General features: G+C 53.6%; 1 protein-coding gene across 15 annotated transcripts in view; it reads left to right on the top strand.

The window, feature by feature from the left end:
- Positions 1–16,129, top strand: part of LOC138840915 (homeobox protein cut-like 2) — a 123,717-nt gene that overhangs the window by 77,555 nt on the left and 30,033 nt on the right. For 7 of the 15 annotated variants that reach the window (XM_070041340.1, XM_070041336.1, XM_070041337.1 and 4 more), the window contains exons 2-3: positions 5,687–5,792; positions 8,215–8,262. The exons of 7 other annotated variants lie outside the window; for them this stretch is intronic. In XM_070041340.1, coding sequence (XP_069897441.1) covers positions 8,227–8,262 — 36 coding nt within the window. In that variant the 5' untranslated portion in view covers positions 5,687–5,792; positions 8,215–8,226. The remainder of the gene's footprint in view (positions 1–5,686; positions 5,793–8,214; positions 8,263–16,129) is intronic. One more of the 15 variants, XM_070041335.1, reaches the window with a different exon arrangement.

The raw sequence follows: 16,129 nt of genomic DNA, 5'->3' as shown, positions 1-16,129 counted from the left end.
AGCACCTGCGGCTCACGTCTGTCATCCTCGCTGCTCCGGAGGCTGAGATCTGAGGACCGCCATTCAAAATCAGCCCAAGCAGGAAAATTTGTGAGACTCTTATCTCCAGGTAACCACCAAAACCGTGGAAGTGGAGATGTGGCTCACGTGGTAGAGCACCATCTTGTGTGAAAAAGCCAAGCAAGAGCATGAGGCCCTGAGTTCAAGCCCCAGGACTCACCTGCACATGCACACACGCGCATACTCACAGAGCACCGTGCTCTGCTTCATGGCCCCCGTGTGTAGGCACTGGATTCCCTGGTGGTCTCTGCAATTATCGCTATGTAAGTCTAGGGGAGGGGGCCAGCACAGGTAGATTGGAGCCAGCAAACTATGAGGCAAGGGTCCAGCCAGGGAGGCTTATACTTTCAGGGGTTTGGGGCTTCCTGAGGGTGAGGCTCTGTGTCCTGTGCGGGGCGCCGTTCAAACAGATGTAAACATCCACCAGCATCCGCAGTGAACTTGAACTTGGGCCTGTGTGGGTCAGAGAGGGAACTCGGGAGAGGACTCGAGGGTAGATCTGAGCCAGGCAGTTATGGGGCTCCCACGTGCTGATGGGGGGGGAGGCTGGGCGGGCAGGGGACATCTGTGGAGGGTGAGTGGGGGGCTGCTGATCCCACCCGGGAGCACCCTCCTCCAGAGCCCAACTTCCTGCCACTCGGGTCAGAGCCGCTTAATTCCAGCTTCCTCTTTCTCCCTGCACATTGGAGCCTCAGCTGTATCTGTCATCTGCTCAAGCTCATTAAAATTATTTCTTTTTAGTTGTAAATGGGCTGTTTATGACGATCCGCACTGGGCTCCCGGCTGTCTGTCTGCTGCTGATGGCCGGTTAATCAGAGTCTCCCCACCCCCACCCGGCCTGGCCCCACCTGGGCCGTGTTCATCCCGCCCTGCTGCCCCAGCCCTGCTGCCCCAGCCCTGCGCGCTGCGCTCTGGCTGATTTTGTGCTCTCGCTTCTGAATCTCCAGACCAGGGCTGATTATTCTTTTTCTTTTTCTTTTCTTCTTTTTTTGTTTTTGCTCCTTTGAAATAAATATAGTGCCGCGAGCTCTTTTATTTTAAGTGTGTTTATTTTAAAAGACCACTGTCAATTGGTGTTGGCTCCCGCGCCATGTGGATGCTCAAATATATGTTTTAGAATGAGAGGAGGGGAGTTGTTTGTGCCTTCAGTTGGTAAAACTTAGCAGGAATCTATTAGTCTTTTTTTGTGTGTGTGTGTATGTGTGTGTGCACGTGCACGCGCGCCTGTGCCAGTACTAGGACTTGAACTTGGGGCTTTGTGCTCTTGCTTGGCCTTTTTTGCTACCAGCTGGTGCTCTACCACTTGAGTCACAGATCCACATTTGGGTTTTTGCTGATTAGTTGGAGTTAAGAGTCTCGTGGACTTTCCTGCCGGGCTGGCTTCAAACTACAACCCTCAGATCTCAGCCTTCTTTGTAGCGAGGATGACAGGCGTGAGCCACCAGCAGCGCCTGGCTTGTTTTCTTCTCGGTGAAACCCAGAACGCTGGGACTCACTCATCCTGTGAGGTGGGTGCTGCGCTCCCGGGGCGTTTAGATAGAAGATTAATTGCAGCCGGCATTCACTGAACGCTTTGTACCGGGTATGGCCTGGTATATTTAGATACCATCGCTTCAAACACGCTCCTACGGCGCCCAGCCACCGGGGCAGGAATCCAAGAGCAAAAAGTGAAGAATTTACTTCTGCAGTCCTCCTAGGATTGCAGAACTGGAACTTATTTCCAGCTCTTGCGTCAGTCACAGACTTGCTCACGTGTGTCTTGGGGGAGGAAAGCCGGGGCCTGGCACGCGGAAGCCCGGGGTAAGTCTGCTTGGGAGTCTTGTGGTAGTTGCTGGTGTATGTCAGGGTGGAAGGCAATGGTAGGGAGGGTGCAGCCCTGGCTGCTGCCGTTCCCCCACCCCCCCGGAACTGGGTGGGAGGGCTGGGCCTGGGACCTGCTGCTGTCCCCTTGCACTGCCCTTGGAGTCCCAGGACAGCAGACATCCCTCCTTGTCAGGGTGGTGCAGGCGAATGGAGCCAGCCAGATTCCAGCAGGGGTTGGTGTTACCCTCGAGGAGCTTCTGCCAGCTTCTGCCAGCAACACTGGTTGCTGTGGTACAGAAAAGTTGTGACATCTCTGGGATTAAAGTACAATGTCTGCAGAATGTGGTAGTACACTCCTGTAATCCCAGCATTCCAGAGGCTGGGACAGAAGGAGTATAAATTCAAGGCCAGCTGATCGCTGGTGGCTCACGCCTGTAATCCCAGCTACTAAGGAGGCTGAGATCTGAGGATCACAGTTCAAAGCCAGCCCCGGGCAGGAAAGCCCTTGAGACTCTTATCTCCAATAAACCACTAGAAAACTGGAAGTGGCGCTGTGGAGAGGGTAGAGCGCTCGCCTTGAGCTGAAGAGCGCAGGGACAGCACCCAAGCCCAGTGTTCAAGCCCTACAACCAACCAAAAAAAAAAAAAAAAAATTCAAGGTCAGCCTGAGCTACATAGCAAGACCTTTTCTCAAAAATGAAACAAAAACAAAAAAGAGCCAGCTGCCGGTGGCTCACTCCTGTAATCCTAGCTACTAAGGAGGCTGGAGATCTGAGGATCACCTTTCAAAGCCAGCTAGGGCAGGAAAGTCCAGAAGACTCTTATCTCCAATAAACCACCAGAAAACGAAGTGGTGCTGTGGCTCAAGTGGTAGAATACTCACCTTGAACTGAAGAGCTGAGGGACAGCACCCAGGCCCACAGTTCAAGCTTCCTAGATGTTTGTTCTGAAAGTGATGTAAAAACCACATCTTTGTCTTCAAAAGAGATGAGAAAAAGTCAGAAACCCCCAACAAATGCTCCTCTATGGCTTCAGGAGACCACAGCGCCCTGGTTCTTTCTCTCCTGACAAGTGTTCGTGTCAACCTTTATCTGCTGCCTCCAGTCCCCTTCTCCCAGCCCCTCAGTATTTTGGTTGTGGTGAATTACATTTTCCTTATGGAAGGTATGATTAATTGTAAATGATAGGAACCAGAAGCCTCCTTTATTCACTTATTTATGCCTGACACCTTTTTTATTTTTTTGGTCATGAGGTTTGAACTCTGGGCCTGGGCTCTGTCCCTTAGTTCATCAGCTCAAGGCAAGCACTCTACCACTTGAGCCACAGCACCACGTCTGGTTTTCTGGTGGTTTATTGGAGATAAGAGTCTCATGGGTACTGGGAAGGTGGCTCAGTGGTAGAGTGCTTGCCTTGCATACATGAGGCCCCAAGTTTGATTCCTCAGCACCACATAAGCAGAAAAAGCCGGAAATGGCGCTGTGGCTCAAGTAGTAGAGCGCTAGCCTTGAGCTGAAGAGCTGAGGGACAGCACCCAAGCCCAGAGTTCAGGCTAAAAAACGACAAAATAAATAAATTTAAATTAAAAAAAAGTCTCCCACACTTTCCTACCTGGGCTGGCATTGAACCGAGATCCTCAGATCTCAGCCTCCTGAGTAGCTAGGATTACAGGCGTGAGCCACCAGCGCCAGGCACACACCTTATTTTTCACAAGCCCAAAATTCCATTTTGCTTTGGGCTGGAAGCCCCGGTAGTAAGTCCTATGCGCTAGGAAAATTCAGCACCTTGGACAGCGCCAGCTCCCTTGCTTGTGCCTGCTTGCAAGTACTTTTGAACATGTGAGCAGGCACTGAGTGGGGTTTGAACTCAGGGCCTCGGGCTCTTGCTTGGCTCTTTCCACTCAAGGCTAGGGCTTTTCACTTGAGCCACACCTCCACTTCCAAATTTTGTGGTTAATTGGAGATAAGAGTCTCATAAGTGCTGTGCTGACTTCAAAGCACAATCATCAGATCTTAGCATCCTGAATAGCAAGGATGGCAAATGTGAGCTACCATACCCAACCCGGTGCCTTTTATGCAGTGATTTGTGTGTGTGTGTGTGTTTGTGTGTGTGCGTGTGTGCATGCACGCACACCTCTCGTCTAGTCTCAGGCTTCTCTGAAGAGGTTAAACATTGCTTTAGAAATCGAAATTTCTTCCTGGATTTCTCCAAAGGGCACAGGAGATGGGAGATGGCTGTCTGGGGCTTCGGGACCTCCAGATTTTCAGTGTGGTGGCGATTTGCAGTGAGCAGATTTGCAGATTCCCAGACATGATATAAGACAATTGCCACGCATTCTGTCTCTTAGAAGGAGAAAGGATTTGCAGCGGGTTAATAGTACTTTTATTTCATTATCTAATGGTAAAAGTGCTTCATTGTGTGTGCAAGATGAATGCGAGTGAGCAGTGACAAATGAGGTCTTTCAGCCCAGCCGGGCCTCGTCCTGCCTATGTTAGATTAAAGAGTTCACCCTGGAAATAGGCGCACGCGTCTGCGTGTATGTTTTTAATAAATCTGATTGCAGGAATTTATTGCACCGCCGGATTTAGGAAATTATGCGGCTTGATTGCTACAAATATAATCGGGTGATATATACAGAAAGGCTCAAGTTATGATCCAGGAAAAAAATAAAAAGCCCATCTCAGGATGGTTAGCAGAAGCAGCCGACCACATAAACAGAGTGCTGCTTGAATTATGCAAATAAAGCCCATCACAACTCCTGGCGAATGATGCTCATCTGGCAAAACTGCCTCCGTTAAAGTGAAGAAAGCTTTGAGGGGGGTGATCAAATTTGTGCATATGGCCAAGCCTGCTGGCTCACACCTGTAATCCCAGCCACTCAGGAGGCTAAGAACAGAGGACCAAGGTTCCAAGCCAGCCTAGGCAGGAAAGTCCATGAGACGCTTATCTCCAATGAACTACCAAAAAGCCAGAAGTGGAGCTGTGGCTGGGGTGGTAGAGTGCCAGCCTTAAGTGAAAAAGCTCAGGGATGGTGCTCAGGCCCTGAGTTCAAGCCCCAGTTTACTCCTTTGTCTCCTTGTTGGTCCTGTCTGGTCTGACGCCATGGCTGTGCAAATCCGAAGCTGGTTGCTCTGAATCCAGGAGTCTTCCGTCAGGCATTTCTTCTATTCCATGTAGAACCTTCCATGATTTACTGCCGGGTACACAGAAGGTCAGCCGGCTTCTTACTGGCGCCTTCATTTTTCCAAAATCTACGGAAATTAAAAAGCCATCTATATCTTAAGAGGCGTATTTATGAACCTTTAAGTGAGCCAGTTCCGGCTGGCGCGGTTCCCACGTCTGATATATGAAAGCTGTCGACAGCCGCGCCTTACGCCATAATCTGCCCGCACAATATGCCGTGCTTTACTATTTTGACACGGTTTGGAGATGTTTTCTTTAGTTCCTGACAAGCTTATGTCATCACTCTGGAAATGGAAGAGGTGGGGTGGGGACAAGGGCGGGGGGAGAAAGGGGGAAAGAACCAACTCTACCCAACTTTCCGGGAGATTATTAATCTGACCCAACTTCCAATGAGAGGAAGAAAAAACAAAGCCATCCTGGGTTGTGTTTCCTTTCCTAGTTACCTCTCCGGTTTTGCAAATGGTTTCTTTGTGCTAGGAGCGTCTGTAGTTGGCCTTTTCTCAGCTTTGTGAGTTATAGAAATTTGTTCCGAATGCTGCTTCTTCTTTTTTTAATGAGGATTTAAAATAAAAAAGGAAAAGGGGAAAATAGTTTTCTTTTTTCTCTCTTTTCTTTTCTTTCCCTTTTTTTCCCCTTGTTGCAGAAGGAACTTAATTCCGTGGCGTGGAGCCGCGCGGCGGGGGGAGAGCAAGCCTTCTCAGAAACATTTAATCCAACTCCGACGGGAATTTAAGAAAAATGTACCTGAGGTACGGCGTGTTTGCTGCTTATGGAATTAACTCTGTGGGCATGCAAATTTCCCCTCGTTCCAACTGGATTTTGAAAACTATAGACACAAGTGACTTAAGAAGAAAAGAAGCTAATTAGCCACAAAGAAAAATGACAGCCCCAGGCCGCGTTTTTTTCTGTTCTGGGAACTCGGCACTGGGCTAACATCAGACAGATCCTTGCTCTGTGAAAGCCATTGTGGGGGGCGGGGGACCAGGAATGAATGCTTGGCCCCCACAGCCTGGTTGATGAGGCAGATCTGTGGTTTTATTTTGCTTTTCTGTCAGGGTCTGGAGAATGGCAGCTAGAGGCTCCCCCACCCCCCACTGCCTAGAAATCCACCTGTCCCGCCCCTCGGTGCCTCCCTCCCTCCCTCCCGGGCCCAGCCCTCTTTCTGGGGTGCCATGGAGTGGCCCCATAATGGCCTGGCCCCCAGAGGGACAACAAGCACCCACACGCTTGTGCTTCGCAGAGGTGAAGGGGGGAGCGCGTTCTTCCTTCCTCTAGCCCGCCCCCATCCCCTCTCAAATCAAAAGAAAAAATGGCTATAAACACGGGAGGAAAATGAGGCTTGGACTGTGCATAACAACCCGGCAGAGACGCGGCACAGACAAGAGGCAAACCGACCCCGGGCAGGCGCCGCGGGCACGGGCTGCGGGCACGGTGGGCTGGGACTGGGGAAGAACGCCTGGAAGACAGGGCTGACACTCCGATCAGAGGAGGACGCAGCCATCCCCACCACGCCTTCCCTTGTAAACTGATCACAGCTTCCAAGTTAGAATGTCCCTTCTCCCAAGATCGAGACTGCCCGCTGGCTCTCCCATCTCTGGGAGCAGAGTTGGATTAGGCACTGATCCACACACCCTCCTCTCTCTCCCTCCCCTGCCCCCCCCCTTTCTCGCCTGCTCAGACCCTCAGTCTCATCTTCTTTTCCCCAACACAGGGAACTTGAGCCCCTCCCCCTCCCTCCTTCCCCCATCCCCTCCCCCCCCCCGGGGGTGGGGGGGCTCCAGGTAATGAGAGAATCTAGGCCAGGTTTTAAGGCTCCAAGTTTGACTTATATAATTTTAATACTACATAATTATGCAATTATGCAATTAGGAGGAATAAGTTTCCACTCCTATTATAGTCACGGCTCTGAAAATGCTCATTTTTGGAACTCGCGTCTCCTGATGGGAGAATGGTGCCAGCGCTTTATTTAAGAGCATCGTCTGCCTGGTCCCCCTCACCTGCCGCGCGGGCCTGTGCCCCCTCCTCAGGGGGCTCCCCGAGATGGCTGTCAGGCTCTCCCGCCCCGTGGCCCCCGAGCCTCCTGTGCTCACTTGCGGTTGAGGAGAGATTTGCGGGGAGCCAGTCGGCCTGGGTTCGGGTTCAGCTGCATGACCGTGAGCGGCAGCCTTGGAGCCCCTGCCTCCCTCCGGCCACGCCCGCCGCAGGTGCGGGTTTGCTGAGTCTTCCAGGCCAGCACGTGGCGTTGGATTTCACCCACCAGATGGTGACACCTGCGTCCCTGGGGTCTGTGGGCGGCTCTCGCGGCCCCACGCCGCCCTCCCATCCCTTTTGGAGTTGAGCTCCAGCTCCTCTTATGCCCAGTCCGGCCGCCTCCTGCATGGGCATCTGGTGGCGACATGATCATCCCCCCCCTGTGTCCCCCACCCCTCCTCATGACCCCAGGGCAGCGTGTTTTCGTGATCCTGGGGTTTCTCCCCCCTTCCTCAGGCATCCTCCTCTCCTCCCCTCTTCCTCTCCTCTCCCCCTCCTCTCCCTCCCTCTCCCTCTGCCCCAGCTCCTCCTCCTGTGGGCTATGCCCCTGGCCAGGTCTGGAGTGGTTCTTAAAGAAAACTAGTGGCATGGGGCCCCGCAGGGCTCTGAAGACCACGCCTTCGTGGGGGTTTGGTCCTCCATGGGGAGCACTGCAGGGCCGGGGGCCAGATGCATGCACAGAATGAGAGCCCACTGCGGAGGAAGGGGGCAGATGGAGGGGCCCTGCTGTGAGGGACAGGGGAGGCAGCCTCCGTGGGACAGGGACTCTGCCCAGCACTCTGTTCCCCGAGCACACCCTGAGCCCTTCCCACTAGGTTTGTCTGGGCTGGCCTCAGACCACGATCCTCCTATCTCCACCTCCCAAATAGCAGGGATCACAGCTTTCGCATCAGCCAGGCCAGCTGGAAAATCTGGGTCCTCTCTCTCATGCCAGAAATTCCCAGAGTGCATTGCAGTAAAGGTTCTGAAAAGGTCCTGCAGGTTGGGCTGTGTGCATATGCATGTGTGAATGCATGTGTGCACGTGTGCGTGCTCACGCGTGTGTCCCTGATGAGACCCCACAGAGTGTAGGGGACGGCCCTCCGGGACCAGAGGTGCCCTCCTGGCCCATGTGAACTCTTTGCTGATTTCTTTTTTCAGGAAATCAGAGAGATGGTGGCTCCTGTGTTAAAAAGCTTCCAAGCCGAGGTAAGACCTGAGCCCCTGTGATTCTGGGGTCAGCTCTCCCCTGCCCATGCCCCACATCTTCCCACTTCTGCAAGGTGACCTGAGGGGCGGGGCTTCTCATCCCCCCCGCGTTGTGCCTTCCACTCCCCTGGCCCAGCTGGAGGGAGGCCGGGATCTGGAGTTTCACTGGGTCTGGAGCTGCCGGGCTCCGTCTCAGGGCACTTCTCCGGGGCCACCCCCAGATCTGGCTCAGACCGGATCAGAGTCCTGACCCCTCTCAGATCTTGGTGGGATGGGTTCAAATCCCACCACTCCCCCAGGCCTCATGTGACCTTGGCTCTGTCTTTTTGCTAGTTAAGTGGAAATAAGAATCTCACGGACTTTCCTACCCAGGCTGGCATTGAGCTGTGATTCTCAGATTTCAGCCTCCTTGAGAAGCTGAGATTACAGGCGTGAGCACCTGTGCAGGGCACTGGTGTCCATTGTTGGTCAGCCTTCTTTTTCCTTACCACGGAACTAGTGTGTTTGTTTATTGACACTGCTGCCAACTTGGTTCCTTTGGGTGTGAAGGACTCAGGAGCAGAGAATATCGGCAGTGGGTTTTCCTGGCTTTCCATTTGTAAAAGAAGTTCTGGCTTGTGCTAGGTCGAGGAAGGATGGGCCTCAGTTTCCCTCTGTGGTGGGGGAATGACCAAGCCGATGGGGAGACCTGATCCATGCCAGCACTCACTCGGCAGCTTTGAAGGCTGTGTGCCCTGCCCCTGCTGTGTGAGCTTGGGCAGGTCGCTTGCAGTCTCTGTGCCTCCGGTTCCTCCTCTGCGTAGTGGGTGGTTGTTATTCCTCTTCACAGAGTGGAAACAGGAAGAGGGAAGCCATGGTAAGGGGGTGTGCGAGTGCCGGCGTGCCCTCCAGCAGTCTCAGCACACTCTTCCTGTCTTCAGGGCCCCCCGCCTGGTTCATGCGGCTTCTGCTGTGGCTGGCCTGGTGCCCTCTGTTCCCGGACTCAGGGTTGTTTTCCATTTGTTGTTTTCTGAGTACTGAAGCTGGAACTCAGAGTCTCACATTTACTAGGCAGGTGCCGTACCTCTTAAGCCATGCTCCCAGCCCTTTTTTTGCTTTGGGATGGGGTCTCACTAGCTTTGTCTGGGCTGGCCTTATATCACAATCCTCCTATTTCCACCTCCCAAGTAGTGGGGATTACAGGTGTGAGCCTTACTCCTGGCCCCAACTCAGGGCTTTTTATTAGGAAGAGACAGAGGGAGAGAGGGAGGGAAAAGAAAAGAAAAGAGGTGCCTTCTGTGGCCGTTGAAGCTTTCAGTAGAAGAGTCGAGTAGCCAAATGCGCACACAGCGCAGACTCTGGCCTGGGGAAGATTCCAGTCTCAGCCCTGATCCTCCAGCTAGTTGTGTGGCCTAACGGGCTTTCCGCAACCTCTCTGAACCTCAGCTCCCCTCCCGGGCCACAAAGTGAGGTCTTTACGTACTTTATAGGTCCATGGCAGGTGCTAAGTGCTTGGTAGCCGGTGGTACTCAACAGGTGCACCTTGTTAAATGGTGCTCAGTAAGCACACCCTGCTAGCACTGATGGGAACGAACCACAGAGCCAGAGGCTTCCCCCTAAAACCTGTGCGGTCGATGGCACACACCCTATTAACAGCTGGGGGGTCTTCAGGGAACCCCGCTAATTTTCTTCTGAGGGCCTTCCATCCTCTCCGGAACCTATCAAAAAGACTACGTTTTGTGGAAGGCTGTCCCAAAGCCCTGCTTCCCCTGGGGCGGACCGCCGCAGCCCAGCCAGCTGCGGGCCCCGGCAGGCGCTCAGCCACAGCACCTCTCCATAGAGCCCAAGTAGGATTTCCAGTGTATGCATTTATTTACGTACTTATTTTGTGTTGGTCCCGGGGCTTGAACTTAGGGCTTGGGCGCTGTCCCTGAACTCTTTTTTCTGAGGACTGTGGCACTCTACCACTTGGGCCATAGCGCCACTTCCAGCTTTTTGGTAATTCATTAGCAGTAAGAGTCTCACAGATGCCAGGTGCCCATGGCTCATGCCTGTAATCCTAGCTACTCAGGAGGCTGAGATCTGAGGATCAAGGTTCAAAGCCAGCCTGGGCAGGAAAGTCCATGAGACCCTTCTCCAGTTAACCCCCAGAGAACCAGAAGTGGTGTGGCAGCTCAAAGTGGTAGAGTACTCGCCTTGAGTGGAAGAGCTCAGGGACAGCGTCCAGGCCCAGAGTTCAAGCCCCACTACTGACAGAAGAAGAGAGAGAGAGAGAGAGACAGACAGACAGACAGACAGAGAGACGGAGACAGAGAGACAGAGAGTGTCAGAGTCTCACAGACTTTCCTGCTGGGAGCTGGCTTTGAATCATGAGCCTCAGATTTCAGCCTCCTGAGTAGCTAGGCTTACAGATGTGAGTTCCTTTTCTCTTTTCTTTTCTTTTCTTTTCTGGGTCGTGGGGGACACGACCTGCTGGCCGTGGCCAGGCCGCTGCTGTCCCTGCCTCAGTGGCTGAAATCACCATTCGCTGAGCTCCCCGCTTGGTAGATGGGGCCCGGCCCAGGGAGTGGCTTCCGTGGACAGCGCCTCTGGGTGACCGTGGTTTGAGGGTCTTTGCTCATGGAGAAAAGAGCAAAGCAAAAGCCCCACTAATTACAAAAGTTGCTCCATGAAAGATAATTCAAAGCAATAATTTAGCAAACATAATCAAGCCGCACAGATGGAGTTGTTGATGGATGGATCGCAACATGCAATTAGCCGTTCTCAGAGTTACATATCATTAACCCTCCGAGCACAAAAATTATTTTCTCATTATTAGTTGAAAAGGTAAAATTAAGCTGACTAGACAGTAAAGGGGAAGGGAAAAAACTACAATTAATTACCTTCGTTTATTACAGTCATTATTTTAAACTTATTTTTACTTAGAGGAAGAGAGACATGAAAACATCTAAATTAAAAGTTGGGTGATGGTGGACTCGAAGGTGAGCCTCTGTCTTTCTCCTCTCCCCCTCCCCCTCCCCACCGAGGGCACATAACCTAGGTGCCTATGGCAGATTTCGGCCTGGCCAGCTCTGAGCAGCTGCCGGCCATTCCCACCAAAGTGCCACTAACGCCGTCATGCTGCATTACAACCAAATTAAGCACCGGTAGCCACCTCCCCTCCCCCCCCACCTTATAAAGTAAATTATGAATGCTCCTGCCCCCAGTTAAGCAGTTATTTGCAGCTGTTCTGGGTATTTCTCATTAGAAATAACATCATCTAAAGAAGGCTATTGATTGATTTTTTTAATCTTGGAATCATGGACGTGAACCACATATTTATATGACATTGCCTTTAACTAGAATTCTCATGCTTTATTTTTATATTATTGATCTTTTTGACATGAATTGCTTTCTGGCCTCGTGTGAGTGTTGTAAGCTTTCCGCCTGTAGAGAAATGGGCCAAGCAGGCTGGGCTGGAAGAGTGATGGCCGGGGCCATGTGGAGGCAGCCGTTCCGGCCCGCGGAGGCTGGAGTCTCCACTCTGCTCCGGACGTTTATGAGCCTCTTCTGGACTGCATTATGGCAGACCCGGGCGCTGGGGGGCGCTGCGGGGTGAGGGCACAATCCATCCCCAGGCCCTGTCTGTCTGGGTCTCTGCGCACCGTCTGCCTCCTGGGCGGGGTGGGGAAGGTGGAAGCTACTGGAACAGCAGAGACAGACACGGGCGGAGCACTCGGCCAGCCCTTCCACCGGGCAGTGAGCGCGCATGGTACTGGGCGCAAGGGTACACATGGATTCCTGTACACCTGGCCTGAGGGTGGGGAATGTCGTGGCCAGGGTCACACAGGCACAGGTGCGTGTGGCAGCCCTGCCCACCGCTAGGCTCCTCTGGAAGCCTCAGCTGCCCCGTCTGTAAAATGGGCTTAAGCCCTCGTGCTTTTAAGGATTCTGAAGCCAGATTCCATTATAGAGCAAGTTGCCTGCTGGAGACTACATGAAACCCCCAGGCCTTCGTGGTGATAACTGCGTGGACTTGGGCGGTGGCCACGTGGGCCTGGGTGGCAGTGGTGTGAACCTGGGTGATGGCCTGTGGACCCTGGGCAGTGGCTGCATGGACCCTGGGTGGTGGACCTGAGTGGTGGCCATGTGGACCTAGGCGGTGGCAAAGTAACCAAAAGTCACACAGCTGGTTCTAAGTGGCAGAGACAAGATTCGAACCCTGGCATTCGGGCTCCAGACCCCTGCCTGGTCTGTATTCTTTATTAGGCCCCTACTGTGTTCCAGCCCTAGGGGATTTGGCAGTGACGCATGGGTCAGCCCTTGGTCTGATGTGCACACGCACTCCGGTGACACCTGGAAAAGCAGCTCCGTGCACAGACATTCCGCCGCTCCGCCAGGTCACGCGGAGGCCGCGTGGACAGACTCCTCCCGCGTGCACGGCGTGGGGACATGTGACCATGCAACCAGTCAATTATAATAATATTTTTCTCTCCGAATGTTTCCAAAGGGAGGGGGAGTTGGCGTGCTGAGGAATAATCACGGCTCAGAGGCCGAGCTGCCATTAGTTATTAATTAGGCCATTATGCATTGCACACAGATAATTGCTTTGCTGTGGAGTCACCAAGCGTGAAACGGACCCAGCCCAGAAACGCCATCTATCAATCTGGGAAGCCGCAGCCGCTGCGTCCTCTCACCTTGAGCCGGTGTGCATCTTAGCAGGGAAGGCAAAGAAATGAGTCTACGCAATGGGCAGGAGGGAGCGGGCTGCCTGGCCCGGCCGGGAGACAGCGGCCCAGCCCAGTGTCCATTTGTCTCCTGTTGGGCAGAAATCATCCCGGTGCCCCTCCCTGCCCTTGGTATCTTGGGGGCGGGGGGGTGGTGGTGCTGGGGGACCCGAAGAAGCCACCTTTCTGTGGGTCTTGCTGTTGCTCCTGGCAGCTGCTGGGGACAAAGTCTGGTGTTCCCAGGCCTCAGAGGGGGAGGGAAGGAGACCCCAGCCCCACCCCCGAGTCCCCTGGGGGTCTGCAGAGGGGACAGGCCCGGCCCGAGGGCACGGGGTCCATCTTAACAGAGCCTGGGAGCCAATGGTGGCGCTCGCTGAGATCCCGCGGGCAGCCCAGGACAGTGCTGCCTCTTTGGAGATCAGTCTCACAGACGTTCCTGCCTGGGCTGGCTTTGAACCTCAGTCCTCAGCTCTCAGCCTCCTGAGTGGCTCGGATGACAGGCGTGCACCTCAGTCTGCGGGGTCTCCCAGCCAGAGGTGTAGGGGCCTGGAGGAGCTCAATCAGCTCTGTGTTCCACACCCATGGGTCTGGGGGGGAATGGGGCCTCGTGGGGGGTTTGGCTGCTTAGAAAAGCAGTTGTCCAGGCTCTGGGGGCCTGAAGTCCAGGCAGCGGCACCAGCATTCACCCCAGTCCCTGGGCACCTGCTCACCACCTCACCACAAAAGTCTCCCTCTAAGGGGCAGAGTGTACAGGCAAGGTGAGACCAGAGGACGTGGGGGCCCTGGGTCCACGCAGACCCAGCTCCTCCCCACAGATGGCTGCCTGCCAGCTCCAGGTGGCCGTGGATGGAATCGTGGGCCCGGATGGCCAGATCCTCTGATTTCCCCTGAGAAACGAGCAATTTGGAACTCTCCTCGTTTTTAAATACTGGCTTGATATATATGCACATATTTTCATGCCCACAGAACTTTCTGGAGTTATCATTTACATAAGCAAAACGCCCCAGTCTGAAGTAGATGACTTGATGGATCTTGACAGCTGAAATATTTTTAAGATATAAAAGGTCCAAGAAAGGGGGAGCCTGGGACACATCAGCCCCCAGACACGGGCGGGGGGGTGGCGGGACAGCCCACGGGCCCACACCGGCCTCATGGTAGGGGGACTAATCTCAGCAAGATGATACATTGCGGGCTGGGAAGGTGGCTCAGTGGTAGAGCGCTTGCCTTGCATGCATGAGGCCCTGGGTTTGATTCCTCAGCACCACATAAGCAAAAAAAAAAAAAAAAAGCTGGAAGTGGCGTTGTGGCTCAAATGGTAGAGCGCTAGCCTTGAGCTGAAGAGCTGAGGGACAGCGCCCAGGCCCAGAGTTCAGGCCCACGACTGGACCCAAAAAAAAAAAAGATGATACGTTGCTCTCGGCTGAAACCCACACTCATCTCCCTCAGGGGCATAGCTCTAGGGGTGGTTTTTCTGGTGCCAGTGCTGGGACTTGAACTCAGGGCTTCTGCTCTTGGTTTGGCTTTTTCACTCAAGGGTGGTACTCTCCCACTTGAGCCACACATCCACTTATGGCTTTTTGTCAGTTAGTTGAAGATAAGAGTTGCTCAGATAAGCTGAGCAGCAGGGGCTCACGCCTGTCATCCTAGCTACTCAGGGATCTCGGTTTGAAGCTAGTCTGGACAGAAAAATCCATGAGACTCTCATCTCCAATTAACCACCAAAAACAACAACAACAACAACACCAGAGCTGTGGCTCAAGTGGTAGTGCTAGCCTTGAGCAAAAAAAAGCTCAGGGACAGCGCCCAGGCCCCGAGTTCAAGCCCCAGAACTGGCTCCAAAAATAAAAAAATAGGTCTTTCAGATTTTGTTTGCCTGGGCTGGCTTTGAACTTGGATCCTCAGATCTCAGCCTCCTGAGTTGCTGGGATTACAGGCGTGAGCCGCCAGCGCCCAGCAGCTTGGTGGGATTTGATTGATTGTGTCACAAAACACAGCCCCAGAGGAGGTGAGGACATGGGGCACTCCTGACTCACCGCAGGGAAGCCGTTCACCTGCTTTGGGAGATAAGGTGGCGTGAACCCCAGCCTTCCGTTTCCTGCCACGGAGGCTGGAGGGTTAACCCAAAGACCCCTCCCACCTGCCTTTTCCACCTGGCCTCCGCCGGCCTGGCCTCCGCCGGGTGCCTTAGAGTAGAGGCGCTGTCACAGACTCTGGGCTGCGTTCACCAGAAGCCCGCCCTTTTGGGGTGCATTTGGAGGGTCAGATGGATTCGTTCTCATGAAAAGTCTTTGTACGCTATAAAAAGCTGTAGATTAAAATTGGGAGGTATCATGATTGTAATTTTATGCAGTGGGGGTGGTTTTTGGAGGCTCCATGGCTCGTCCCTCACGGTGGAGGTGGCTAGAAGGTGACAAGGTGACCCGTGCGGCCCGGGCCACCTCTGGCCATGGCCGCAAGGACAGCGTGGGCTCCCCTGCCTGGCGCTTCGTGCACGTCGGCACAGAGCCACACTCGGGGTACCCCCCAGCACCCCAAAGCACCGGTGGCTTCCCGGTGCCATAATCATGACTCTATTGTCCAGCCTCCTCCTCGAGCTCACCCCCGCGTGGCAGGAAGCGGCCTGGCCTGGCCTGGCCTGGCCTCCGGGCCCCCGCCCTTCATCCTGTCCATCGGTGGCTGCTTTCTTCCTCTCTTTTTTCCCTTAGTATCCCAAAGCAAAATTTGTTTGTAAGGCACGAAAGAAAGCCTCCCGTGCCTTGTATGCCGGAGCCCTCGGAAGTGCAGGAAATTGTGTATTCACTGCAAAAGAGAAAAAAGCCCTGGCTTATACAATTTTAACAATAGAAAAAAATGATCTTTGTGCTTCAGTGCGTGGCTACTTAGAGGAACACAGGCAGCGCGTTCAGGTGGCTGCGGAATTACAAATGAGCTGTGGCCTTTGTTTTCAGTGACAAGCAATTTAAATGCGATCTTATAAGAAGGCTGGGAGATTCTCCCCACACCTCAGGAGATGGGGAGGGGAGAGAGGAAGGGAGGGAGGGAGGGAGGGAGGGAGGATGAATAAAGGAAGCAAGCTTTCTTCTTCAACTACTGAGGCCCCGTCCGAGTTGCCCCGGCCAGAGGTTAGAAGTTATACTTTCGTCTGATAATTCTACAATCGGCAGTTTGTGATTGGGCGTAAT

This window comes from Dipodomys merriami, unplaced genomic scaffold, assembly GCF_024711535.1.
Source record: "Dipodomys merriami isolate MVZ:Mamm:240054 unplaced genomic scaffold, mDipMer1.0.p SCAF_307, whole genome shotgun sequence".
Taxonomy (NCBI): domain Eukaryota; kingdom Metazoa; phylum Chordata; class Mammalia; order Rodentia; family Heteromyidae; genus Dipodomys; species Dipodomys merriami.
This window is presented reverse-complemented; position numbering and strand designations above follow the sequence as displayed.